The 25,780-nt window shown below is 53.6% G+C and overlaps 1 protein-coding gene across 1 annotated transcript in view; it reads left to right on the top strand.

Moving 5' to 3' along the window:
* Positions 1 to 21,246, top strand: part of RNASET2 (ribonuclease T2) — a 23,326-nt gene extending 2,080 nt beyond the window's left edge. Inside the window, exons 4-10 of the mRNA XM_047858881.1 lie at positions 1,013 to 1,068; positions 2,615 to 2,672; positions 11,350 to 11,417; positions 15,841 to 15,954; positions 18,007 to 18,052; positions 19,505 to 19,579; positions 20,832 to 21,246. Of these exons, the coding sequence (XP_047714837.1) occupies positions 1,013 to 1,068; positions 2,615 to 2,672; positions 11,350 to 11,417; positions 15,841 to 15,954; positions 18,007 to 18,052; positions 19,505 to 19,579; positions 20,832 to 21,023 (609 nt within the window). The 3' untranslated portion in view covers positions 21,024 to 21,246. The remainder of the gene's footprint in view (positions 1 to 1,012; positions 1,069 to 2,614; positions 2,673 to 11,349; positions 11,418 to 15,840; positions 15,955 to 18,006; positions 18,053 to 19,504; positions 19,580 to 20,831) is intronic.
* The last annotated feature ends 4,534 nt before the right edge of the window (positions 21,247 to 25,780 follow it).

Genomic DNA, 25,780 nt, shown 5'->3' with positions numbered 1-25,780 from the left:
ACATGGGCATTGCAGGTGTGGCGACGGATGTGTCTTTCTCTCCCCGACCCTCCTCGGTGCTCTGCCCAGGCCCTCGGGCACATGCCGGGCACTGACCGGTACTTGCCGATGGTGGACAAAAGCCGCCCCAGCGCCCCCTTACAGGCTCGTCTGAGACGCTGGACGTGGAGCCGGCAGAAGCCCTGGCTCCCGTGGCCAGTGGTGGTTTCCTGGGGGGTGAAACTGGGGGTTGGCAGAGCCTCCCTCCTTTCCAGACCAACCTGGGACAGAAGCTTGCTCCCTGCCCAGGCGACCCCGAGAGGAAAGGCTTGAGAATCTGCGTGGTGCCTCGCCTGTCCTCACTAGACCCCCACACCCGCTTTTCATTGGCTTATTCCCTGCGGGGGCGACGGGCAGGACTTGGGTCTCGTCTGGTCTGACGGCCGGTGTAGTTCTTGACGGTCGGCTGTTTCGGAAAAACTCCACTTTAGCTAAACGCTTTGGAGGTCCCGGGAGAGAATGCCACTGGGCTTTACCTCTGTGAACTTACCTTCATTGTCCCTTCCTCACCTTGGTGTCTTTGCTCCGGAATGTTCGCAGTTTCCATACTTGTGGCACTACCGCGTTCGGACCTGGAGCCTGAACACCCTTGAGTTTAGCTGGGTGTCGTCATCCCCTCACGGGTATTTTGGGTTACACGTTACGAAAATTATGGGCGAGTGAGTGCTTCCATCAGGCTGACTTAATCTGAGGACACGTTTAAAAAGAAGAAAGGCAAAGCAAAACTGAGGTTTTAGTTCTGTCGAGTAATTGTGTGAGATTGGACCCCTCCTTCCAGGTCTGACACGCCCCCCCCCCCCCCCCCCCATGTAGGGCCGCCCCGGAATCCTCCCCAGATCCCCTGGGGGCTGGTTTGTGTGGGTCCTGCCTGTGGCTGCTGGTATATGTGAAAAGAAGGGAAAGGTGCTACGTTCATCTAAATAAACAGTGAAACCGATTATTTGCTCTGTGTTCTCGTGTCCTTTCTCTGCAGGAAGTTGGAAAGGACTGCAGAGACCCTCCGGACTACTGGACGATACACGGATTATGGCAAGCCCTTAGTGTGATTCCGATGTAAACAGGAAGGGGCACCTGGGTGGCTCAGTCGGTGAAGCGCCCGACTTCGGCTCAGGTCACGATCTCGCGGTTCCGTGAGTTCGAGCCCCGCGTCGGGCTCCGTGCTGACGGCTCGGAGCCTGGAGCCTGCTTGCGAGTCTGTGTCTCCCTCTCTCTCTGCCCCTCCTCCACTCAGGCCCTGACTCTGTCAAAAATGAATAACCATTTAAAAAATTAAAAAAAAAAAAAATTGAAACGGGAAAAAGAAGCTAGCCAACCTGAAACTAGCTTGAGGCCGGTCCAAACGGTTACACTCGTGATTTTTGTTAGGAGTTTATTCGCTAGACCAAATCCTTATTTATGGCGTCTTCAGTCTTTCCGAAATAACCCTGATTTTGTTGCTGTTCGGTTCTGTCTTGATAGAACAGTAACGATCTGGCTTCAACATGCATTTAGGGACTCTGGGCCCATTTTAAGACGACTAACTGTAATTTCCTCATTTCGTCCTTCTTTTGGGGGCAATGAGTAGATATATAAAAGTAAATACCCAAGTGTCCCACTCGCTTATTACACGTATCTACGTTGGCACCTGTCACAGTACCCGAATTCACTTTTCTGGTTTTGCCTGCGTTTTGTTTATCGTTTCCCTATTTGTGCATATCCTCGTGATGTTTAACCGCACACATCACTCTGCCCCGTCAAAGGGGTGCCTCATCCTGCCGCTCCCACGACAGGAGGGCCATGCTGGCCTTTGCTGGCACAGGCCTGCTCCTCAGGAGCAGGGTTTTGTGGGAAGCAAATTAAACTGGGGACTGGGGCCCGGGCTCTGGCCCCTCCTTCGCCCCAGACTCACCAGTGACCCCGACACTCGTCTCCGGGACCTTGGCCTTCTTGGGTCCTGCTGCTGTACCTGCCACTCTGCTTGTGGCTGGAAGGACGGTGCACAGCACTGCTCTCGTCCCCGTGGGGCTGCACTGATTTCGGGTTGCTGGGCCAGCCCGTTGACCCTGGAGACACATCAGGGGTCGGAAAGTAGATTTGGTGGCCTTGGGAACTCATCTGAAGACAGGAAGTTGGCGTGTCCCGAAGTAGGCAGACAAAGGGAAGTCGGAGGGTACCCTTGCTTGGTGGTTTAAGAAATCGTGCTAGCCGATCCTGGGTCGTTGCCAGCCACTGCCTCAGCCCGTTACGTATGTCCTCATTCGCCCTCATCGCCATTGGAAGAGAGGGGAACTTGCTGGTCTGCGCAGCAGCAGGGGAGGTTGTCAGAGGGCAGTTGACTTAGACCCCACCCTGACTCCAGAGCGCCCCCTACCGGGTTGTTCAGTTTGCTTCCTGTTGGCCTTTCTCCTGGACGATGTCTTTGAAAGACGCGCAACCGGGACCGCTGATACCTGAGCGTCTTTGTTAAGCGACTCGCACCATGTGACGGTTTCTCTTCCTTTGCTCTCTGCAGACCTTAATGGAAGTGTTTCCTCCTGCCTTTTGGACCCCATCTCGACCGAGACTAATTTCTGTTGTTTTTAATTTTAATTTCGAGGCCTGACAAAGCGGAAGAGTGTAACAGATCGTGGCACTTCAACTTCCAAGAGATTAAGGTACAAACTTTTAGTCCTGTCGCTGCTGTAGAGCATTGGACTCAGTGAACTCTCTTCTCCGCAAGCGTGCCCTCAAGGTCATGTTTGAAAATGAGGACTCCCGAGCGTTATTCACCAAGATTGAACCCTTGGCACGTTTTTCGTATTTACTGATAGCTAAGACAGTCCCACAAGTTAAATTCGAACTACGTGGTCTCCTCTGCCCTGGGCGCAAACCACTCCAAGTGAACTGTACAACGTGGAAGCAGACGTGAGCGGAGACGGCCCTGGCCGTCCCCCGCCAGCCCACGTTAGTCCCCGGTCCCCCGTGACTCCTGGTCGGCTTGCTGTGGTTAGGATTTCTAGACAGCTCTGGCTCGGAGGACAGACACACGGCACCACGCCTGTCCTTTCTGGCTGTGGCGGGTGGGTTTCTGAGTAGGGCCAGGGAGGAAGGGTTGGGCCTTTCCAGCACAACCGCCCCTGTCACAGAATAGCCCAGGGAGTGGCTTTGGCGAGCCCCGCTCGTAGAAGGTCTCCGTTGCATACGCACACCCGCAGGGGCGCTTACCTTTCCTCGCGGGATGCGGGCGACCCCCCGTGTGTGATCTAACTAGTACCGGGGTTCACAGGTCGCTGGGGCCTCCCCGAAAACATGGGGTAGCATCAGGATGTGCTAACACTAGGTTCCTTCCCGTGAAGATACGGCCCCCAAAAGGGCAAGGCAGCTAGTTCTAACAGATCGTTCTAACCGCTGTAGTCCAAAGGGTCTCCTCTGCTCCTCCTCCCTTCCTGTGAGGGACCTTCAGTCGCCTGAGCCTGGAGGCCGGGGTCTGAGGACCATCTGTAAGAATTATTAGTGTGCCCCAAAGCCTGGTCACGTCCCACTCTTCAGACATCGGGTCAGCTCGCCCGATCCCACGGGCTCGTTCGTGACTAGAGTCCCGTGACCTGCACGTGGAAATACAAGGTCACTGGTGCTGTGACGGCGCTGAGTGCCCAGAGCATTCAGGCCGCAGAGTGAACGTGACCCGCGTGTCCCAGCAGCCGCCCTGGCTGCCGGCTGGGCGGCGGGCATGGGGGGGGGACGAGGCAGGGGTGAAGAGCTGAGCGGGGAGAGGCTGTGGGAATGCACAGGGCTGGGGGACTGGCTGGAGGGGAGCATCAGGCGGGACTCAGGACAGGAGCTTAGGCCGGGTGTCGTCTCCTTCCTGACACGGGCCCGGCAGGGGACTGGGCTTCCGCAGGCAGCCTGTTGCGGGTGCAGTGCCCCAGAAACGTCCAGGTGGGCCACGTGTGTCTGCCAGCAGAGAGGTGTGGGCCGGGGGGGGAGGACCTTCGGTGTGACCAGCGCGCGGCTGGGGAATTCAGCACGGGGACGGGGAGGACAGCAGGAGCGAGCCTGGGGCAGCCGAAGGGTTAACAGAGAAGCAGGACAGAGAAGCAGGAGAGACGGGGCTTGTGAAGCAGCAGCCAGAAGGGGGGGCAGGGGGGAGCCGGGGATGGGGGTTCATGGAGGAGCGCTGGTGGGGTTCATCAAAGGAAGGCCGGAAGTACCCTTTGGAGGGAGCGGCCTGGGGGTCAAAGTGGGGAGGCGTTCAGGTCGGTGCCGGGCCACCTGCTCTGTCGCACACGGCCCAGGGCAGCGGTGGTCCCTGAGGAAAGCGGGCCGCTCCCCCCGCCCCCTCGGTGCTGGCGGGGGCTGAAGCCAGAGTGTGGGGGGTGCAAGACGGGACGGGGACACCGTGAGACGGGCAGCTTCCTGGAAGACAGGGCTGGCTGGGGTGGGGGAGCGGGGGGGGGGGGGTGGGGAGGGGGCCCGGTGGTTCCGCGACTGGTGGGCAGAGCCAAGTCATCCTGAGTTTGTTTCCACGTGGTTTCACTTTATTTCTGGTCCCGGGGGTTTGTGGAAATTGGACCGGAAGCCTGAGCACTGTTCAATTCAGGGAAACTGCGGTACGGGGGTGCAGACTGCCCAGCCCGCACGGAGCCTGTATTTTGTGTTGTCTCTTTTATTTTTTTTTTTTATTATTATTTTTTTTTTTTTTATGAAATTTATTGACAAATTGGTTTCCATACAACACCCAGTGCTCATCCCAAAAGGTGCCCTCCTCAATACCCATCACCCACCCTCTCCTCCCTCCCACCCCCCATCAACCCTCAGTTTGTTCTCAGTTTTTAAGTCTCTTATGCTTTGGCTCTCTCCCATTCTAACCTCTTTTTTTTTTTTTTTCCTTCCCCTCCCCCATGGGTTCCTGTGAAGTTTCTCAGGATCCACATAAGAGTGAAACCATATGGTATCTGTCTTTCTCTGTATGGCTTATTTCACTTAACATCACACTCTCCAGTTCCATCCACGTTGCTACGAAAGGCCATATTTCATTTTTTCTCATTGCCACGTAATATTCCATTGTGTATATAAACCACAATTTCTTTATCCATTCATCAGTTGATGGACATTTAGGCTCTTTCCATAATTTGGCTATTGTTGAGAGTGCTGCTATGAACATTGGGGTACACGTGGCCCTATGCATCAGCGCTCCTGTATCCCTTGGATAAATTCCTAGCAGTGCTATTGCTGGGTCATAGGGTAGGTCTATTTTTAATTTTCTGAGGAACCTCCACACTGCTTTCCAGAGCGGCTGCACCAATTTGCATTCCCACCAACAGTGCAAGAGGGTTCCCGTTTCTCCACATCCTCTCCAGCATCTATAGTCTCCGGATTTGTTCATTTTGGCCACTCTGACTGGCGTGAGGTGATACCTGAGTGTGGTTTTGATTTGTATTTCCCTGATAAGGAGCGACGCTGAACATCTTTTCATGTGCCTGTTGGCCATCCGGATGTCTTCTTTAGAGAAGTGTCTATTCATGTTTTCTGCCCATTTCTTCACTGGGTTATTTGTTTTTCGGGTGTGGAGTTTGGTGAGCTCTTTATAGATTTTGGATACTAGCCCTTTGTCCGATATGTCATTTGCGAATATCTTTTCCCATTCCGTTGGTTGCCTTTTAGTTTTGTTGGTTGTTTCCTTGGCTGTGCAGAAGCTTTTTATCTTCATAAGGTCCCAGTAATTCACTTTTGCTTTTAATTCCCTTGCCTTTGGGGATGTGTCCAGTAAGAGATTGCTACGGCTGAGGTCAGAGAGGTCTTTTCCTGCTTTCTCCTCTAAGGTTTTGATGGTTTCCTGTCTCACATTTAGGTCCTTTATCCATTTTGAGTTTATTTTTGTGAATGGTGTGAGAAAGTGGTCTAGTTTCAACCTTCTGCATGTTGCTGTCCAGTTCTCCCAGCACCATTTGTTAAAGAGGCTGTCTTTTTTCCATTGGATGTTCTTTCCTGCTTTGTCAAAGATGAGTTGGCCATACGTTTGTGGGTCTAGTTCTGGGGTTTCTATTCTATTCCATTGGTCTATGTGTCTGTTTTGGTGCCAATACCATGCTGTCTTGATGATGACAGCTTTGTAGTAGAGGCTAAAGTCTGGGATTGTGATGCCTCCTGCTTTGGTCTTCTTCTTCAAAATTCCTTTGGCTATTCGGGGCCTTTTGTGGTTCCATATGAATTTTAGGATTGCTTGTTCTAGTTTCGAGAAGAATGCTGGTGCAATTTTGATTGGGATTGCATTGAATGTGTAGATAGCTTTGGGTAGTATTGACATTTTGACAATATTTATTTTTCCAATCCATGAGCAGGGAATGTCTTTCCATTTCTTTAAATCTTCTTCAATTTCCTTCATAAGCTTTCTATAATTTTCATCATACAGATCCTTTACATCTTTGGTTAGATTTATTCCTAGGTATTTTATGCTTCTTGGTGCAATTGTGAATGGGATCAGTTTCTTTATTTGTCTTTCTGTTGCTTCATTGTTAGTGTATAAGAATGCATCTGATTTCTGTACATTGATTTTGTATCCTGCAACTTTGCTGAATTCCTGTATCAGTTCTAGCAGACTTTTGGTGGAGTCTATCGGATTTTCCATGTATAATATCATGTCGTCTGCAAAAAGCGAAAGCTTGATTTCATCTTTGCCAATTTTGATGCCTTTGATTTCCTTTTGTTGTCTGATTGCTGATGCTAGAACTTCCAGCACTATGTTAAACAGCAGCGGTGAGAGTGGGCATCCTTGTCGTGTTCCTGATCTCAGGGAAAAAGCTCTCAGTTTTTCCCCGTTGAGGATGATGTTAGCTGTGGGCTTTTCATAAATGGCTTTTATGATCTTTAAGTATGTTCCTTCTATCCCGACTTTCTCAAGGGTTTTTATTAAGAAAGGGTGCTGGATTTTGTCGAAGGCCTTTTCTGCATCGATTGACAGGATCATATGGTTCTTCTCTTTTTTTTTGTTAATGTGATGTATCACGTTGATTGATTTGCGAATGTTGAACCAGCCCTGCATCCCAGGAATGAATCCCACTTGATCATGGTGAATAATTCTTTTTATATGCCGTTGAATTCGATTTGCTAGTACCTTATTGAGAATTTTTGCATCCATATTCATCAGGGATATTGGCCTGTAGTTCTCTTTTTTTACTGGGTCTCTGTCTGGTTTAGGAATCAAAGTAATACTGGCTTCATAGAATGAGTCTGGAAGTTTTCCTTCTCTTTCTATTTCTTGGAATAGCTTGAGAAGGATAGGTATTATCTCTGCTTTAAACGTCTGGTAGAACTCCCCTGGGAAGCCATCTGGTCCTGGACTCTTATTTGTTGGGAGATTTTTGATAACCGATTCAATTTCTTCGCTGGTTATGGGTCTGTTCAAGCTTTCTATTTCCTCCTGATTGAGTTTTGGAAGAGTGTGGTTGTTCAGGAATTTGTCCATTTCTTCCAGGTTGTCCAGTTTGTTGGCATATAATTTTTCATAGTATTCCCTGATAATTGTTTGTATCTCTGAGGGATTGGTTGTAATAATTCCATTTTCATTCATGATTTTATCTATTTGGGTCATCTCCCTTTTCTTTTTGAGAAGCCTGGCTAGAGGTTTGTCAATTTTGTTTATTTTTTCAAAAAAACCAACTCTTGGTTTCATTGATCTGCTCTACAGTTTTTTTAGTTTCTATATTGTTTATTTCTGCCCTGATCTTTATTATTTCTCTTCTTCTGCTGGGCTTAGGCTGCCTTTGCTGTTCTGCTTCTAGTTCCTTTAGGTGTGCTGTTAGATTTTGTATTTGGGATTTTTCTTGTTTCTTGAGATAGGCCTGGATTGCAATGTATTTTCCTCTCAGGACTGCCTTTGCTGCGTCCCAAAGCGTTTGGATTGTTGTATTTTCATTTTCATTTGTTTCCATATATTTTTTAATTTCTTCTCTAATTGCCTGGTTGACCCACTCATTCGTTAGTAGGGTGTTCTTTAACCTCCATGCTTTTGGAGGTTTTCCAGACTTTTTTCTGTGGTTGATTTCAAGCTTCATAGCATTGTGGTCTGAAAGTAAGCATGGTATAATTTCAATTCTTGTAAACTTATGAAGGGCTGTTTTGTGACCCAGTATATGATCTATCTTGGAGAATGTTCCATGTGCACTCGAGAAGAAAGTATATTCTGTTGCTTTGGGATGCAGAGTTCTAAATATATCTGTCAAGTCCATCTGATCCAATGTCTCATTCAGGGCCCTTGTTTCTTTATTGACCGTGTGTCTAGATGATCTATCCATTTCTGTAAGTGGTGTATTAAAGTCCCCTGCAATTACCACATTCTTATCAATAAGGTTGCTTATGTTTATGAGTAATTGTTTTATATATTTGGGGGCTCCGGTATTCGGTGCATAGACATTTATAATTGTTAGCTCTTCCTGATGGATAGACCCTGTAACTATTATATAATGTCCTTCTTCATCTCTTGTTACAGCCTTTAATTTAAAGTCTAGTTTGTCTGATATAAGTATGGCTACTCCAGCTTTCTTTTGGCTTCCAGTCGCATGATAAATAGTTCTCCATCCCCTCACTCTCAATCTAAAGGTGTCCTCAGGTCTAAAATGAGTCTCTTGTAGACAGCAAATAGATGGGTCTTGTTTTTTTATCCATTCTGATACCCTATGTCTTTTGGTTGGCGCATTTAATCCATTTACATTCAGTGTTATTATAGAAAGATACGGGTTTAGAGTCATTGTGATGTCTGTATGTTTTATGCTTGTAGTGATGTCTCTGGGACTTTGTCTCACAGGGTCCCCCTTAGGATCTCTTGTAGGGCTGGTTTAGTGGTGACAAATTCCTTCAGTTTTTGTTTATTTGGGAAGACCTTTATCTCTCCTTCTATTCTAAATGACAGACTTGCTGGATAAAGGATTCTCGGCTGCATATTTTTTCTGTCTAGCACCCTGAAAATCTCGTGCCAATTCTTTCTGGCCTGCCAAGTTTCAAAAGAGAGATCAGTCACGAGTCTTATAGGTCTCCCTTTATATGTGAGGGCACGTTTACCCCTTGCTGCTTTCAGAATTTTCTCTTTATCCTTGTATTTTGCCAGTTTCACTATGATATGTCGTGCAGAAGATCGATTCAAGTTACGTCTGAAGGGAGTTCTCTGTGCCTCTTGGATTTCAATGCCTTTTTCCTTCCCCAGTTCAGGGAAGTTCTCAGCTATTATTTCTTCAAGTACCCCTTCAGCACCTTTCCCTCTCTCTTCCTCCTCTGGGATACCAATTATGCGTATATTATTTCTTTTTAGTGTATCACTTAATTCTCTAATTTTCCCCTCATACTCCTGGATTTTTTTATCTCTCTTTTTCTCAGCTTCCTCTTTTTCCATAACTTTATCTTCTAGTTCACCTATTCTCTCCTCTGCCTCTTCAAGCCGAGCTGTGGTGGTTTCCATTTTGTTATGCATTTCGTTTAAAGCGTTTTTCAGCTCCTCGTGACTGTTCCTTAGTCCCTTGATCTCTGTAGCAAGAGATTCTCTGCTGTCCTGTATACTGTTTTCAAGCCCAGCGATTAATTTTATGACTATTATTCTAAATTCACTTTCTGTTATATTATTTAAATCCTTTTTGATCAGCTCATTAGCTGTTGTTATTTCCTGGAGATTCTTCTGAGGGGAGTTCTTCCGCTTGGTCATTTTGGATAGTCCCTGGAGTGGTGTGGACCTGCAGGGCACTTCCCCTGTGCTGTAGTGTATAACTGGAGTTGGTGGGCGGGGCCGCAGTCAGACCTGATGTCTGTCCCCAGCCCACCGCTGGGGCCACGGTCAGACTGGTGTGTGCCTTCTCTTCCCCTCTCCTAGGGGCGGGATTCACTGTGGGGTGGTGTGGCTCGTCTGGGCTACTTGCACCGTGCCAGGCTTGTGATGCTGGGGATCTGGCGTATTAGCTGGGGTGGGTAGGCAAGGTGCTCGGGGGCAGGAGGGGCAGGCTTAGATCGCTTCTCCTTAGGTGATCCACTTCAGGAGGGGCCCTGTGGCAGCGGGAGGGAGTCAGATCCGCTGCCGGAGGTTTGGCTCTGCCGAAGCGCAGAGTTGGGTGTTTGCGGGGAGCGAGCAAGTTCCCCGGCAGGAACAGGTTCTCTTTGGGATTTCGGCTGGGGGATGGGCGGGGGAGATGGCGCTGGCGAGCGCCTTTGTTCCCCACCAAACTGAGCTCTGTTGTCAGGGGGCTCAGCAGCTCTCCCTCCCTTTGTCCTCCAGCCTTCCCGCTTTCCGAGCAGAGCTGTTAACTTATGACCTCCCAGACGCTAAGTCGCGCTTGTTGTGGGAACACAGTCCGTCAGGCCCCTCCGCTTTTGCAAGCCAGACTCGGTGGCTGTGCTTGGCCGGCGAGCCGCCCCTCCGCCCCGGCTCCCTCCCGCCAGTCCGTGGAGCGCGCACCGCCTCGCCGCCCTTCCTACCCTCTTCCGTGGGCCTCTCGTCTGCGTTTGGCTCCGGCGACTCCGTTCTGCTAATCCTCTGGCGGTTTTCTGGGTTATTTAGGCAGATGTAGATGGAATCTAAGTGATCAGCAGGACGTGCGGTGAGCCCAGCGTCCTCCTAAGCCGCCATCTTGCCGCCGACCATTGTGTTGTCTCTTTTAATGAGTAGATGCTACTCTTTAGGGCAGTTTCAGAAACCTAAAGCAGGACAATTAAGTGGAGACCAGACTGCCCACGTATGTGCCCCCAACACGCAGACCGTCGCGTGTTGTTAACGCCTTGCGTCGTGCGGGACCCTCGTTACGGTATCGGTGCCTCATCACTCGCAGAACTTAGGGTTCCCATTGGGTGCGCTCCGTGTCACGTAGTTTTGGGGTCCTGACCCATATGACGTGCGTCCACCGCTGTATCCTACGGGGTAGCCTTGCCCGGAAATCCCCTGTTCTCCACGTACTCCCCCCTCCGTCCGCCAGCCCCTGACCCCACTGACCCTTCCACTGTCTCCGATCTTCTGTCTTCTCCGGAGCGTCGCACGTTTGGAATCATTCAGCCTTTTCAGACTGGCTGCCTCCGCTTAGTTATTGCTTTGAAGGCTCCCCCGCGTCCCCTCCTGGCTGATGGCCGTGTCTCTTTAGAGCTGGGCAGTAGTGTTCCCTGTCTGCACGGCCACTTCACCCACTCACCTACGAGAGCTTGCTTTTTCAAACACACTTCTGTGATTAGTCAGGTTTCGTGTTTCTATGTGTCTTAAGAAACGTCTCCTGCAGAGTGAGGCAGAATCTTTTCATCTCTTCTAACGTATTAGTTTATCAAATTTGCCTGGTAGGTTTTGAGCTGTTAGGTCCTACACAGATTTTTTTTCTTCCCCCCACACAGGACCTCCTGCCGGAAATGAAGATGTACTGGCCTGATGTGCTCCATCCGCTAAATCACAGCCATTTCTGGTAAGGGCAGCAGCCACTGAGTCCATAGCAGGATGCGGGGCCGGGGAGCACTGAGTGGGGCCTTGGAAGCATCGAGTGGGGCCGGGGGAGCACTGAGCAGGGCTGGGGAGCATCGAGTGGGTCTGAGGAGCACCAATTGGAGCCTTGGGAGCACCAGTGGGGCTGGGGAGCACCGAGTGAGGCCTTGGAAGCACTGTGAGGGGCTGGGGGAGCACTGAGTGGGGCCGGGGAGCACTGAGTGGGGCTGGGGGAGCACTGAGTGGGGCCGGGGAGCACTGAGTGGGGCTGGGGGAGCACTGAGCAGGGCTGGGGAGCATCGAGTGGGTCTGGGGAGCACCAATTGGAGCCTTGGGAGCACCGAGTGGGGCTGGGGAGCATCGAGTGAGGCCTTGGAAGCACTGCGAGGGGCCGGGGGAGCACTGAACAGGCCCAGGGAGCACCGAGTGGGGCCAGGGAGCACTGAGTGGGGCCAGGGGAGCAGTGAGCAGGGCTAGGGAGCATCGAGTGGGTCTGGGGAGCACCGTTTGGAGCCTTGGGAGCACCGAGTGGGGCTGGGGAGCGCCAATTGGAGCCTTGGGAGCACTGCGAGGGGCCGGGGGAGCAGTGAGCAGGCCCAGGGAGCACCGAGTGGGGCTGGGGAGCATCGAGTGGGTCTGGGGAGCACCAATTGGAGCCTTGGGAGCACCGAGTGGGGCTGGGGAGCATCGAGTGAGGCCTTGGGAGCACTGCAAGGGGCCGGGGGAGCACTGAGCAGGCCCAGGGAGCACTGAGTGGGGCCAGGGGAGCAGTGAGCAGGGCTAGGGAGCATTGAGTGGGTCTGGGGAGCACCGATTGGAGCCTTGGGAGCACTGCGAGGGGCCGGGGGAGCAGTGAGCAGGCCCGGGGAGCACCGAGTGGGGCCGGGGGAGCAGTGAGTAGGGCTAGGGAGCATCGAGTGGGTCTGGGGAGCACCGATTGGAGCCTTGGGAGCACCGAGTGGGGCTGGGGAGCGCCGATTGGAGCCTTGGGAGCACTGCGAGGGGCCGGGGGAGCAGTGAGCAGGCCCGGGGAGCACCGAGTGGGGCCGGGGGAGCAGTGAGCAGGGCTAGGGAGCACCGAGTGGGGCTGGGGAGCACCGATTGGAGCCTTGGGAGCACTTAGCGGGGCTGGGAAGAAGCACCAAGTGAGCCTTGGGAGCACTCAGCAGGGCTTTTCTTTGGCATGTTATCTTCAGGGTCCTTCTCCGGTGACGAAATCATGAGAGCAAAGGGAATTTACCTTTTAGGCTTGTGCTTCATCCGTATTTCATTCATCACTTTGTTTAGACTCTTCCTCTCCTGAGGTTTCACTAAGCCCAGATAGGTATGTGCGTATCTAAGAGGCAGTCACTGCAACTCTCGCAGAGAGTGTTTCCTAAAGACATTGTGCTGTTGTCCCGAGACACGTCGAGCAAAGAGAAGATGTGCCGACGAAGGTGGCTGTCTCATGCTGCGACTTAGGGAGGAGAGGGAGGTCCCACCTGTGGCTCAGTCCGTGGTCTGGCCCAGGACCGTCTTTGAGTGTGGCGGGAGGTGAGCCAAGGAGAAAAACGCTGTGTCTAATTCAGTATCGCTTCTTAAATCATTGCTTTTGAAGAAGGTAAAGTTAACATTCCTTTTCTTTACATTAGGTTAACGGAAAACAATGATTTTCCGTCTCGCCCCTATGTGGCAACTCATGATTCACGTTACAGTTATTCAGATGTTGTCCAAAATGATTAATTCCGTTTGGAGATATTGTGAAGACTGTTCCGGAAAGGAATTCAATTTAGACAGAAGCTTTCTGCAACCACGTAGAGTGGCAGTGATGCCTGAACCCCCGCACCCCCTGGACCCCCAGTCCCCTATCCCCGTCCCCCACCCCCCGGTGCTCCGGCTGAGATCTCACTCCGAGTGTGTGGCAGGGACGCGGCTCTAACGTACCCAGGTCTGTAGGTCGAAATCGTCTCTTTGGCGGAGAAAACCACTCAGAGTTTGGGACGTGAATGGTGCAGGTCTCCAGGCGCGTGCTGCACAGCTGTGTTCTAGAAAACGGTTTCACGATAGACAAAGTCGAGATGGAAACACAGTGGAAAAAGTGCCCAGGCCTTCACATTGTACTGAGCAAATGACGGATCCGGGCTAAGTGTGCAAAATACAGCTTTTCCACTTGTTCCAATGTTCTGTGACAGAGTCAAGCAGACTGCCGGGTGACTTAAAAATAAATCAACAGGTACGCGTAAAGAGGGCTGTCTGATTGGGGCCCTCGAACATTTAATCCGAATAACGTGGGCAGAGCACACATGTAGTTTTGGGCTCTAATAAAGGCAAAATGATACTTTTTCAGGTTGGATAGTTAAACGGCACATTTGAAAACTTCGGTTCCAAGCCCAAAGGTAAACATCATGCGCTAATGGTATTTATGCTCCCCAGAGCTCCTGGGGACGGGGACACGCAGGGACTGACTGCACCACTCTGCGTCACTGCCTCCCGAGCGTGGCGTTCGGGTCACCGCTCCCCTGTTGCCCAAGTCGCCTCTCCTGTGTGAGCTTCGAGAGTGTCTGCCTCGGCTTTGTCATTGGGAGCCGGAGGCCGAGGAGGGCTCCTGGAGGAAAAGTGTCCTGTTTAGTCCCAGATGGGAGTCGGGGGTGCAGAGTCCGGGGCCTTGGTGTCACTGCCCCCTTGAGATAATCCTCTGAGATCAAGTCTATCAGTAAGATTAGCCCTATGAGAAATACCACGTACATAGCCCTCTGCAAAGTAGGATTTTTCTTCAGTTTCGGATGTTTTTTTGTTTTTTTTTTTTTTAATTTTTTTTTTCAACGGTAATTTTTTATTTTTGGGACAGAGAGAGACAGAGCATGAACGGGGGAGGGGCAGAGAGAGAGGGAGACACAGAATCGGAACCAGGCTCCAGGCTCCGAGCCGTCAGCCCAGAGCCCGACGCGGGGCCCGAACTCCCGGACCGCGAGATCATGACCTGGCTGAAGTCGGACGCCCAACCGACTGCGCCACCCAGGCGTCCCTTTCGGATGGTTTTTGATGCTTGTACGGAAGAGAACGAGGGCTGGGGTCGCCCAGTTAGGCGAGCGGCCTCACCGCGGGAGGTGTCCCTGGGCCTCGGCCGCCCGGAGGGGCGCGTGCCTCCCGTCCCGCAGGAGGGCCAGGCAGCCCGGGAGGGCGGCCCCCAGGTCCGCTCACGGTGGTCACTCCCCAGTGGTAACTGGCAACTCTGTGTGAGATGAAGGGTGCCCGATTCCAAGTGACGTGGGATTAAATGTTGGAACCACGTTAACAATAATAGATTCTGATCCTTCAGCGGTATTGAGTTAAGCTTGATCTCAAAACAAGAATGATTGACATTCGCTGGGTATTTCTTACGAGCCAGGAGCCGTTTGGCCAGTGTGCTAGTCCTCTGCCCTCGTCCCGCGTCGTCCGCCAGCGCCCTCCTGCACGGGCTCCAGAAAGAAGCGTGCAGCCGGCCAAGACCCTCCTTTTCCAGCCCATAGGACGTGGGCAGCTGTCAGACGATTCATTCTGGAAGCTGCTCTAGACGAAGAAAGTTGTTCACACGTGTGTGTCTTTTCCCGCCGTCTCCGTGGTCTGGAGAGAGTCGCTGCTTGTAGCCCTGTGGTCACTCGGAGCCGCCGCCGTGGGGGTTTCACCAGCGGACGAGTGCACTTTGGACTGTGTTTTGTGAGACGGCATACACTGTGTTGAGATACATACGCTTTTGTGAGACTGTGTTTTGTGAGACCCCCCTACGAGTGCCGGCGTGAACGCGGTTCGCTGAAACCTTACGAACTAATCACCGATGATCTAGAGGAAGCCCGACGCCGTCTTGTCCTTCCGTGCTGTGGGGTGGCCGACACCCGAGCGGCCGCTGTCGTCCCCTGCGGGCCGCACACATCACGTTTGCCGGGCGTCCGGATAGGGCCCTGCACGTGGACTCTGGGCTTCCTGGCTGACTGGCCTCAGCGAGGCGCCTGGCTAGTCCCTCTAAGCCTCAGTTTCCCCATTTCTAAGCCAGTGGTAGTTTCGCCTTGCAGAGTTGTGGGCGCGAATGAGGAGTGTGAAAGCATCTCGCGGTTAAATCTGCAGCGAAGCCCGAGGAGTGGTTATCGATACGAAGGTTTCTCTGGGATACGTATTCGTGTTCGCCAGCAGCACCTGCTTAGTGGGCTGCCGTGTGAGGGTCTCCGGGCAGGGGGTGACGGTGCAGGCATGACGGGGTCTCATGGCCCCTCGGGCCTCGTGTCCCCTGCAGGGCAATCCAGAAGCGCATGTGTCGCCTAGAAGGAACTTTACCCTCTTGTTTTGTGCAAGAAACCACGTGCGTGTCGAACGTCCCATCCCGGGCGTGAACATTTTCCTTGCGAATGTTTCGTGACTTTTAACCTGAGGTCTTTGCGAAATTTCTCTCACAGGCAGCACGAATGGGAGAAGCACGGCACGTGTGCGGCCCAGGTGGACACCCTCAACTCTCAGAAGAGATACTTCGGGAGCGGCCTGGACCTGTACCAGAAGCTGGCGCTTAACAGGTAGGGGACCCTCTGGGGCCGGGCCTCGTGGGCGCCACCCTCCGCAGCCGGCTCTCCAGCCTGGGGGTGAGCCTGGAACCGCGCCGTCCGGAGACCGAGGGCCCCTCTGGGCCCTAACGTCGTCGGACACGGAGTCGGCCTGAGGGAACCAGACCGACCGGGGCGTGCGTCTCTCGGCCGGGATTTCCCACGGAAGGATCTTGCGTTAACACGTCAGTTTGTGTCGACTGCGCGTCACCAAGCGTTTGGGGCCCTGCTGTGGTGGCCCTGGAACAGGCAGGGCGGGGATGCGGGCGGGGCTCCTGGCGCGGTCGAAGTGACCCCGACCCGGAATCCCACACCGCCTGCCCCGTGCCTGCGCTCCGGAGACGAGGGGAGGCTGGCTCACGGCCACCGATGTCCCTGCCGGGGACCGGGGCCCCCCTCCCGCCCTCCAGGGCCCGGCCCGTCACCGAGAGATCGGGCGGGGAGGCTGGCCGGCCGCCGTCCAGACGCTTCTGGGACCAAGCGTGCGAGGAATTCGTACTCTTCCTCACCTGAGTCATAATACACTTGTGACCTCATTTTCAAGGCCATGACAGGCCCGTAGGTGGCACCCGTGCCGATCACCTGTGTGTCAGCTCTGTAGGTCACGGTTGCCGAGAAGACGCGCAAGCCTCCGTCCGTTCCCTAGACGCCCGCTCTGCTCCCTCGGCGTGCAGGGGCGCCCGCAAGGGGAGTGTCCCGTCCCGCACAGCTGGTCCTCTGTTTCACTGTCATCAGGGCCGTGCAGCCCCCGGGGTTCGGACGGGACCGGCCCAGTGCTGGAATGGGCAGGCGGTGCCTTTGCGGGGAACAGGATCGCAGGGGCACAGCCTGCAAACACGGCCTCAGAGCTTGTGGTTTTTTTTTTTTTTGTTTTAATTTAGTTTTCATGTTTGTTTATTTTGAGAGAGAGAGACGGGGGAGGGGCGGAGAGAGGGAGAGAGAAAATCCCAAGCAGGCTCCCAGCTGTCAGCGCAGAGCCCGACGTGGGGCTCGAACCCACGAACCGTGAGATCACGACCTGAGCCAATGTCCAGACGCTCCTCCAACTGAGCCGCCCGGGCGCCCCAAGTTTTGTATCACTTAACCCAATATGTTCAGAACATTAATGCTGCAACTTGAAAGAAATATTTAAAAATCTGCAAAGTTTTGTACTTCTAGAGCACAGAGGCTTTGAAATGTGTTTACTGTGCGTGGATAAGGCGAGGGCACGTTTATTTCTAGGGCCCTAAGGACCTTGCCCGCTACCCCGTCCTGCCTGTTCCAGCAGAGATGCAGACGCTTGTTGGGGTCCTCTTTACAAAAACTGCCCTGTTAATGCGGCAGATAGCGTTGCCAGAATTCGCGGCCGGAGCAGGCATGCCCTGGTCAGTCTGGTTTTCCTCGAGCAGGCTTCCCTGGCTGTGTCGGCGTCCAGAGAGGCAGCCCAGGTCTCCGTGTCCACTCTGTGTGATCGTGGCCCAGATGATCGGGGGGGGAGGGGGCAGCGGGGGCATGATGGGGGCTCAAGTGCTGGCTGGGGATTCTCAATCTGAGAATTGTTGATCTCCTGCTCCATAATTGAATGAGGGAGCTAGCCATGTGCTATTTTGACGGGATGGCTGGTCAAAACCGTGTGCTTTGGGAAATGAGTCGGGTCTGTGGGTGTTTGAATGTACGTAAGGATTTGCTCAGGTGTGGTTTTTCCGGGAGGAGCCTGGGATCCCAAATCAGTTGCTAACTATCTTTTGACAAGCCGTGGCCCGTAGGTGGTCCCGTGTGTGCCAACCTCCGGAACGCCGTTGGGAAGGACCCCGTGCTCGAGAGAGAGCCGGATAGGCAGTGTGCGCTGAGGGTGAGGGGTGGTCGGGGAGCAGGAGCGCTCTTTAGTTGCTGTCCTTGCTCACAGGTTTATCGCCCAGGGTGTAGACGGCAAGTGCTTTCTGTGCCGACTGTCTTAATTTTTGTTATGAAATAGGATGTTTGAGAAGAACAAGAAAGGAAAACTTACCGCACGGTACAAGTAATCTTTCTGCCTTTAAATTTTAGCATGCTCCAAAAGTTGGGAATAAAGCCGTCTATCAATTACTACCAGGTAAGTCTCACGTGGAGCCCCCTGACCCAGCACGGGGACACCCGGCAGCGGCCCCGCGTCACTGCCTCCTGTGAGTGACACTGGGGTTCTGCAGTGACCCAGACAAGCCCCCTCCTATGCCGCTATTAGGTTTCCGATAGATTTTATGTGAATTCTGCTTCCCTGTGCCCGTTGAATGTAAACTGAAAACGGCTTACGCCCATGACTTTGAAGCACGGACTCGCGGTCCCCTGGTGAGAAGCGTGTTCTGGGCTCGCGCAGGGCAGGTGCCGGATGCGTTTGAGAAGCACATTCGGTTTTTGCGGTGTTCTGTGTGAAGAAGAAGGCGGCCCAGGAGTTGATTTTGTTGTCCTAGTAAAACAACAGTCGTGTAACCGCGACCGGATCGTGCTGTCTGGGAGGCAGATACGGAAGCTAAGTGTCGTCCGCTCAGGACAACCCGTTTTCATAAACAGGCTCCTCCCGGCTCGCGGCCACAGCCGTTCCTCCGCGGTCACCTGCGGTCGCCCACACGGCTCAGGGGCCGGACGGGGAGCGTCTGGGTGTCCCCCGGAGCCTGAAGCGCTCACTCTGGGCCTTGGCAGCATAAGCTTGCTGACTCCCGCTTTAGAGGGCCTATCTTCGCTGTTTAAACTACTTCGGTCCCCGGGGGTTAACACAAAGATGTGAAGTGACTGGTTTCAGCGGCTCCTTGTCTCCAGCGTCATGGCTGCGTCCTGGGCCGCTTCGCAGGTCTCTTGACTGTGAAATTAACCGGCTGCCCTGCGCAGTCGGCTTCCTGCTCCCCTGTTCTCCTCCCTCCAGTGAGAGCGGGGGGTGGCAGGTGACCCTGCGGCGAGAGCGTCAGCTGCGCCTGCGAGAGGGTGTTTGCGGGGCCCCGTCGGTCCCCTGGGCTCCTTTCTGCCCAGAATGTGCCCATCGGGGAACTGATTTCAAGCACATACTGGCACCGAGGACAACAGACGTCGGAGGTCTGTGCTGCAGGCGCTTTGTTAGGTGGCAGAGGCAGCAGGTTGTGACCCAGACAGAAGTCCCCAGGCGGCGAAAGCTGATCTGACCGCACTCGGGAGACTCTGCTTTTGGGCGCAGCACCCAGGCGCTGGGTGTGGACAGAAGAGCTGGGCGGGGGCAGGACGGAAACTGTGGGGGGCACTTGTGGGTGCCACTAGGTGGAGCCCAAGCAGGCGACAGCCCCTCCCCCGGCACCTCCGAGCCTTGTCTGCGAGCCCTGGTGTCAGCTGTGTGCATCAGCGACGTCTGCGTGGGGCAGAGCCATCACACCGCCTCTTGGCGCCTCAAGGGTCATTTCTTTGTTTGTAATGTTTTTATGTATTTTTGAGACAGAGAGAGACAGAGCATGAGCAGGGGAGGGGCAGAGAGACGGGGAGACACAGAATCTTTTTAATTTTTTTTTTCCAAGTGTCATTTCTAATGCACCGTGTGTCATTTCAGATTTCAGACATTAAAGACGCCCTTGCCAGCATATATGGAGTCATCCCTAAAGTCCAGTGCCTTCCACCAGAATCGGTCAGATATGCTACATGTTGTTGTCCTTTCTGTCTTTATCAAGGAGACAAGTTCAATTCCTTTGACATCTTTGTGGTCACCACGGAGTTCCCAGGGCCAGAGCTGTGCGTGTGTGTGTTTGTGGGTGTGGGGGGGGGGGGGGGGCGTGCGTGCACACAGGCACGTTCCGTGTCTGTTTTCACATCACGGATGGCACACATGTTCTTGGATGTTTCTGGCAGCGTTAGCTCCATTAGCCAAATCACGGAAGCAGTCCAAGCGTCATCGACTGACGAGCGGATAAAGACGACGTAGTGTCTATACGATGGAGTGTCACGCAGCCACAAGACAGAATGGAATCTTGCCGTGTGCAAGTGTATGATGCCACGTGAAACAAGTCAGTCAGGGAAAGACAAATATCACATGATTTCCAGTGAAATGCACAATTTAGGAAACAAACGAGCAAAGGAAGAGAGGCGAACCAAGAAAGAGTGTTCGCTATAGAGGGCACACTGATGGTTACCAGAGGGGACAGTGGGGGGGTCACGGGTGGGGGTTAAGGGGGGCACTTGCTGTGATGAGCACCGGGTGACGTACATTACTGCGAGTCACTCTGTCGCACAGCAGAAATCGATGTGACACCGTGTGTTAACCACCCGGGACTCTGTTCATACGTAAAGCGGGTTGTTCTTTGACGCCACACTAGGATGGGGTTTGTTTTCTCGAGACTTCGTCCCGGCAGAAGAGCACGCGCGTTCTGCACGGGCTGCTGGGGGACAGGAGCAGGGAGGTGGACGTCTGGAACGTTCGGAGTCAGAAAATTTCTCAGGCTTTATGTTGTCAGTTTCGGTCACGTCAGTCGTGGGTATTTGTCTCATGGGTGAATTGTAGTTTTTTCCGTCGGCTTTGGTAAAGACTTAAATCCTTTTACCAGGGTGCCAGGGACCCAGTTCTTGTACAAAACTACCCGTCCCGATGCCGTGACGCACCCGCTGTGTGCACAGAGGTGTGCGTGTCTAGGTCTAAGCGGTGTCCCTGCACACGGGGCTGCCGGGCCGGCACGGGGAGCGTCTGGGTGGTGCGCCGGATGGCGGGCCCTGCGGCCCACTGCCCCGTCACCTTGGGTGGCGCCATTGGAGAGAGGGGCTCGTTCCTGGCGCCTGGAGCCCCGGGTCTGCAGTCACCCCTTGTCTCTTCAGGGCCTGGGACTCCAACGCCATCGATGACCGTCTGAGATCAGAATCCTTTTCCGCCTTTCCCTTTCCCTCCCTAGGGTGAGGAGGTGCAGACCATCGGCCAGATAGAGGTGTGCTTCACCAAGGGGCTGCAGCTACGCAACTGCACGGAGCCCGGGGAGCCCGAGGAGCCCGCGTCCCGCCGGCCCGGAGCGGGGGGCCCGGGGCTGGAGGTCTGTGAGGACGGCCCCGCCTTCTACCCCCCACCCGACGAGACTCGGAAACACTGAAAAGCGGGAGAGTCACAGACGGCCGCGTGTCTACAAGCAGCTCCAGAGCGGAAGTGTCCGTTCACGGCCGTCCCTCCCGGGAGCCTGTCTGTTGCGCCGTCCTCGCCGCCGGGAGCCGATCCGCAGGCCCCGCAGAGCCGGGTGCAGCGTGGGGACACGGAGGGGAGGAAATGGCTTAGGCCTTCGCCCGCTCTGCGGTTGGAATAAAGGGATACAGATTTTCCTTGTTTCTCCCTTACTGAGCGCTTCGGCATCCGAGACGAGGTGCGCGCCCTCGGAGTTCGGGCACCTGCCGGGGGCTCGGGAGGCCTCCCGCCCTCACGCCGGGATCAGGCTGACGATCCGACGTCAGGCCGGGTGTCTCCGCCAGCTGCCCCAGGGGGACGCGTCTTGTTCCTCGCGGCCAGAGGGGGCAGGACACGTTCACCCGCGTCCCCCCCTCCCCCTCGATGGCCTCGCATGGGTTTGTCCCCTGAGGGCCTGGTGCTGGCAGGCGAGATGCTCTGAGGGGCCGCGGGGGACACTGGGTGCGCGACAAGCTGCCGGCCGGCGTGCCCGCCCCGTCGGTGCTCTGACCTGCAGACTGAAGACCGGTTCAAATCCTGCCTCTGTTCCTTTCTGTGAGGACGTAGCCCAGACACGGAAGTGCGGGGGCCACCGGCAAATCAGTCCTCAGAAGTACCGCGACGCGGGGTGGACTGGGGGTGGCCGCGAGGGCAGGGCTCCCCCCGTGGACACTGCGCCCCTCCGTTGGGTGCAGGACGAAATGGCTCTGCTGCTGGGCGGTCGGGGCCGCAGGCGCTGCCCAGACTCACCACCTGGCGCATCTATGAACGGAGGACACGGAGGGCTCGTGAAATGGGCTTCCCGAGCTTTGGGAACCCTCGACGCCGTTCCTCCTCGCTCTCGGCCCTTTTCACACGTGTTTGGCCGCGTGGGTTGAAATCCGACCCATCTATCTGTCCTGGTTCTTTTCCTTACCAAACACTTAACATAGAATTTACTCGGTGCCGGGCATTGTGGTTGACCCTTCAGAACGTTGGCTTACTTGACCCTAAGACCACCCACACGTTCCGAACCTTGTCTATAACAGAAGCCCCCCGAACTGAGTGGCCGTCAAAGGTGCTGCTGTTCGGGTAACTGATGCTTCCTCTCACGTCTTCTGATTATTGTTGGTTGCCAGGTGGGTGCGATCGATTCCAACAGCAAAAAGGTTTTTAATAAGATGCCGAGTTTCTCATCAGAGTCTAGTCTTGATTCTGTTTCCCTGCAGGGTGAATCTTTAAGGCTCTGTGTGTGTCCCCAGGGCCACCATACAAAGGACCACAAACTGGGGGGCTTAAAACCACAGAAATGCCTTCTCGTGGTTCTGGAGGCCAGATACCTGAGCCCACGGTGTGGGCAGGGCCGCGCTTGCTCTGAACGCTGGAGGGAGAGTCCTCCCGTGTCCCTTGTGGCTCCTGCCGGTCCTTGGCAAATGGACACATCATTCCAGCCCCTGCCTCTGTCTCCCTGTGGCTCCCCGCTGTGTGTGCCTGTCTCCATGTCAGATCCCCCTCTCCTCTCTCTGAGGAGGACACCGGACATCTTGGACAAGGGCCACCCCGACGACCTCATTTTAACTTGATTACATCTGCAAAGACCCTATTCCAAATGAAGTCATATTCACAGGTCCTGGGGATGGGGCCCCAAGACCCCTACCAACCGGACAAGGATGGGGCCCCAAGACCCCTACCAACCGGACAAGGATGGGGCCCCAAGACCCCTACCAACCGGACAAGGATGGGGCCCCAAGGCCCCTACCAACCGGACAAGGATGGGGCCCCAAGACCCCTACCAACCGGACAAGGATGGGGCCCCAAGACCCCTACCAACCGGACAAGGATGGGGCCCCAAGACCCCTACCAACCGGACAAGGATGGGGCCCCAAGGCCCCTACCAACCGGACAAGGATGGGGCCCCAAGGCCCCTACCAACCGGACAAGGATGGGGCCCCAAGACCCCTACCAACCGGACAAGGATGGGGCCCCAAGACCCCTACCAACCGGACAAGGATGGGGCCCCAAGACCCCAGTGGACAACGCTGGTCTGGCTGCTGGTTTTTGGATTCTGTAGAGTAGGGCTTACACACTGTGACGCCGTTACTCCAAAGAGGAGCCCACTGGCAAATGGTCCTCCTACAAAAACGAGGACCGTGGGAATTGTTGGACGGGAGGTCTCTGAAGGATCTCAGCACAGTTAAAACCATGCAGTAAAGTTGGCTGACTTGATCAGGGCTACAGGGATTTTTTTTTTTTTTTTTTTTTTAAACAAGATTGAGGTTATCCTTTGTAACATTTGCCTTTCTGGCAACGCACAAAGACTACAAATGAGAAAGCACTTAATAGATTCTCAACAGGTGCAGTTCAAGACGTGAATAGTACCCAACCGGATGGGTCACTTTGATGTAGGAAACATAAGCAAAAGCAAAAATTAAATTTCCTTACAGTTTCCAGCCCGGTCCGGGTCCGTGAAACAGGCAGAGTGGCCTCTCTCTAGGAGCCCAGCTCCTAGATGATGATGGCACTTTGCTGAGGGCAAGAGGTGACCTTAGCTTAACATTATCCCCACCCCACCCCACCCCACCCCCGAAAATCCTCTGAGGATTTAGAAACATTTAGAAATTTCTTTGGAAACTTCCTTTATCTCTAGTCCCTCTAGATCTATGTTGACAATCATACTCTAAGCCCGTGGCCCCCTCATAGACATCTGAAGGGTCTCATGACTGAGTTCTTAGTAAACAGTAATAAATGACATTTTCCTAACAATAGCGAGCCCCCTCAGGGTCCTGGAAATCTTGTTTCCAAAATTCCTTGAAAGCTTGTGCTGTCCCTAACCCCTCCCAACTTGAACGGATGTAATTGGTCACTCCCCGCAACCCCAGCGCAACTCTTTCTGCCTCCGGTCCTGTCCTGGAGCTATGAGAAAACCACCTTTTTGTACTGAAGATGTCTCAACAATTCTTTCTTAGCCATTCACAACAAACCCCAACATTTCCACATCAACGCTGGCATGAAGATTATTTTGACTTAAAAAGGCAATCAAGGGGCGCCTGGGTGGCTCAGTCAGTTGAGCGTCCGACTGTAGCTCAGATCACAATCTTGTGGTTTGTGAGTTCGAGCCCCACGTCAGGCTCTGTGCTGACAGCCCGGAGCCTGGAACCTGCTTTAGATTCTGTGTCTCCCTCTCTCTCTGCCCCTCCCCCAAAGGTAAACATTTTTTTTTAAGTTAAAAAAAAAATCAAAACACACAAGATTCAGGGAAAGCTCTTTAAGTCCCCCTCAACGGTGGAAGAAAGAATTTAGACCGAGGCCCTGCTCCAGGAGAGCTCACAGTAAATAACCACAGTTCTACCATGAACTAGGGGTGTAGATGGGGAGCAGGAACCTAGCGCAGCCGGTTTGATCCAAGTCCTCTGTGTCCCAACTGTGTGTGGCCAAGAAAACATTTTTTTTACCAAACATTTTCTCTCGTCTATCTCCTGTGAATGGAATTTCTTTTCTGGAAGTCCCAGACGCCTGCCCACTTCTCCTTAGTTCAGAATGACATTTATACCTCGTTTGGCCTGTCTCTGGGATTTCTGTCTGTGTGGATTCCCCGTACGTACGCTATTAAATTTGATTTTCTCCTGTTAACCTGCCTCATGTCAATTTGATGCTTAGTTCAGTTAGAAGGACCTTTGAAGGGGACAGGAATGCTTGCTCCCGGACAGCTGACGGATGTATCAGTAAACTTCTGGAAGGCCGAGAAGGGCACAGACAGCCAGACCCTGGCAACGGATTGAGAGGACATGGTATTTACTTAGTCCCGTGGAGGTTTGCTAGGCTACGTCTCAGCGGATCATTCTGGGCCAGTTTCTCCTGGCACCCCGCGGGTCCTTTCCAGTGTGTACATTCACATCGTTTATCTCTGGAATGTCTTCGAGGGATGTAATTGTAGAGGTGAGTTCTGTTACCTTGTGAAAGCTTTATTTTTCAGGGACACCACGTGAACGCTGTGAAGTCTTAATCCAAAGGTGACCGCTAGAGCGAAAACACAAACCTTCCCAAGAACCAAAATGGATTTCTCACAAAAAGGACACACCAAATAAGGTAAGGACACATTAACGGTAACATAACCCCCGCAGTATTTGCCACACGATATAAGTGACCGAGTTGAGACCACACATACCAGTCATATGAATACACGTGGGTGCACATCACTTACCCATTGAAAAAGAAGCTTTTTTGAATGGCTCAAAAGCAAACCCAAATTCCACAATATCAAGGAGACACGCCTGAAACGCAGCGATTCGAAAGGCAACAGGTAGAGAGGGACAGAGAGGGACCGGGCAAAGGGAGACGGTATTGGTGAAGTTTTGGGGTGATGGCGGGGCGGGGGGTGTGGGTGGGTGGTCTGGAGTTGATGGCCAAGAAAGAATTCTTGAGACATCTTTGGTGCAAAAAGGTGGTTTTATTCCAGGGACAGCACCCTTGGGCAGAAAAGAGGGGTCCCCCCCCTGCTGGAGGACCAGGAGGGGAGACTGGTTATATATTTGGGAGCTGGGGGAGGTAAACTTAAGGGGAAGTTTCCAAAAGGCTTTCGCATGCTAAGGAAGGCTCACCGGATCCTGGAGACCTAGCTCTTGTCCAGCAAACGTTGCTTTTCCCTCTTGGGGAGCATTAGCATTACGACAGTAGTAGGGAGGTCTGGAGAAACATTTCACTCCATTTGCCTCG

The sequence above is a fragment of the Prionailurus viverrinus genome, chromosome B2 (genome assembly GCF_022837055.1).
Source record: "Prionailurus viverrinus isolate Anna chromosome B2, UM_Priviv_1.0, whole genome shotgun sequence".
NCBI classification, from domain to species: domain Eukaryota; kingdom Metazoa; phylum Chordata; class Mammalia; order Carnivora; family Felidae; genus Prionailurus; species Prionailurus viverrinus.
The sequence above is the reverse complement of the archived record's forward strand: the minus strand, read 5'-3'. Positions and strand labels throughout refer to the sequence as shown.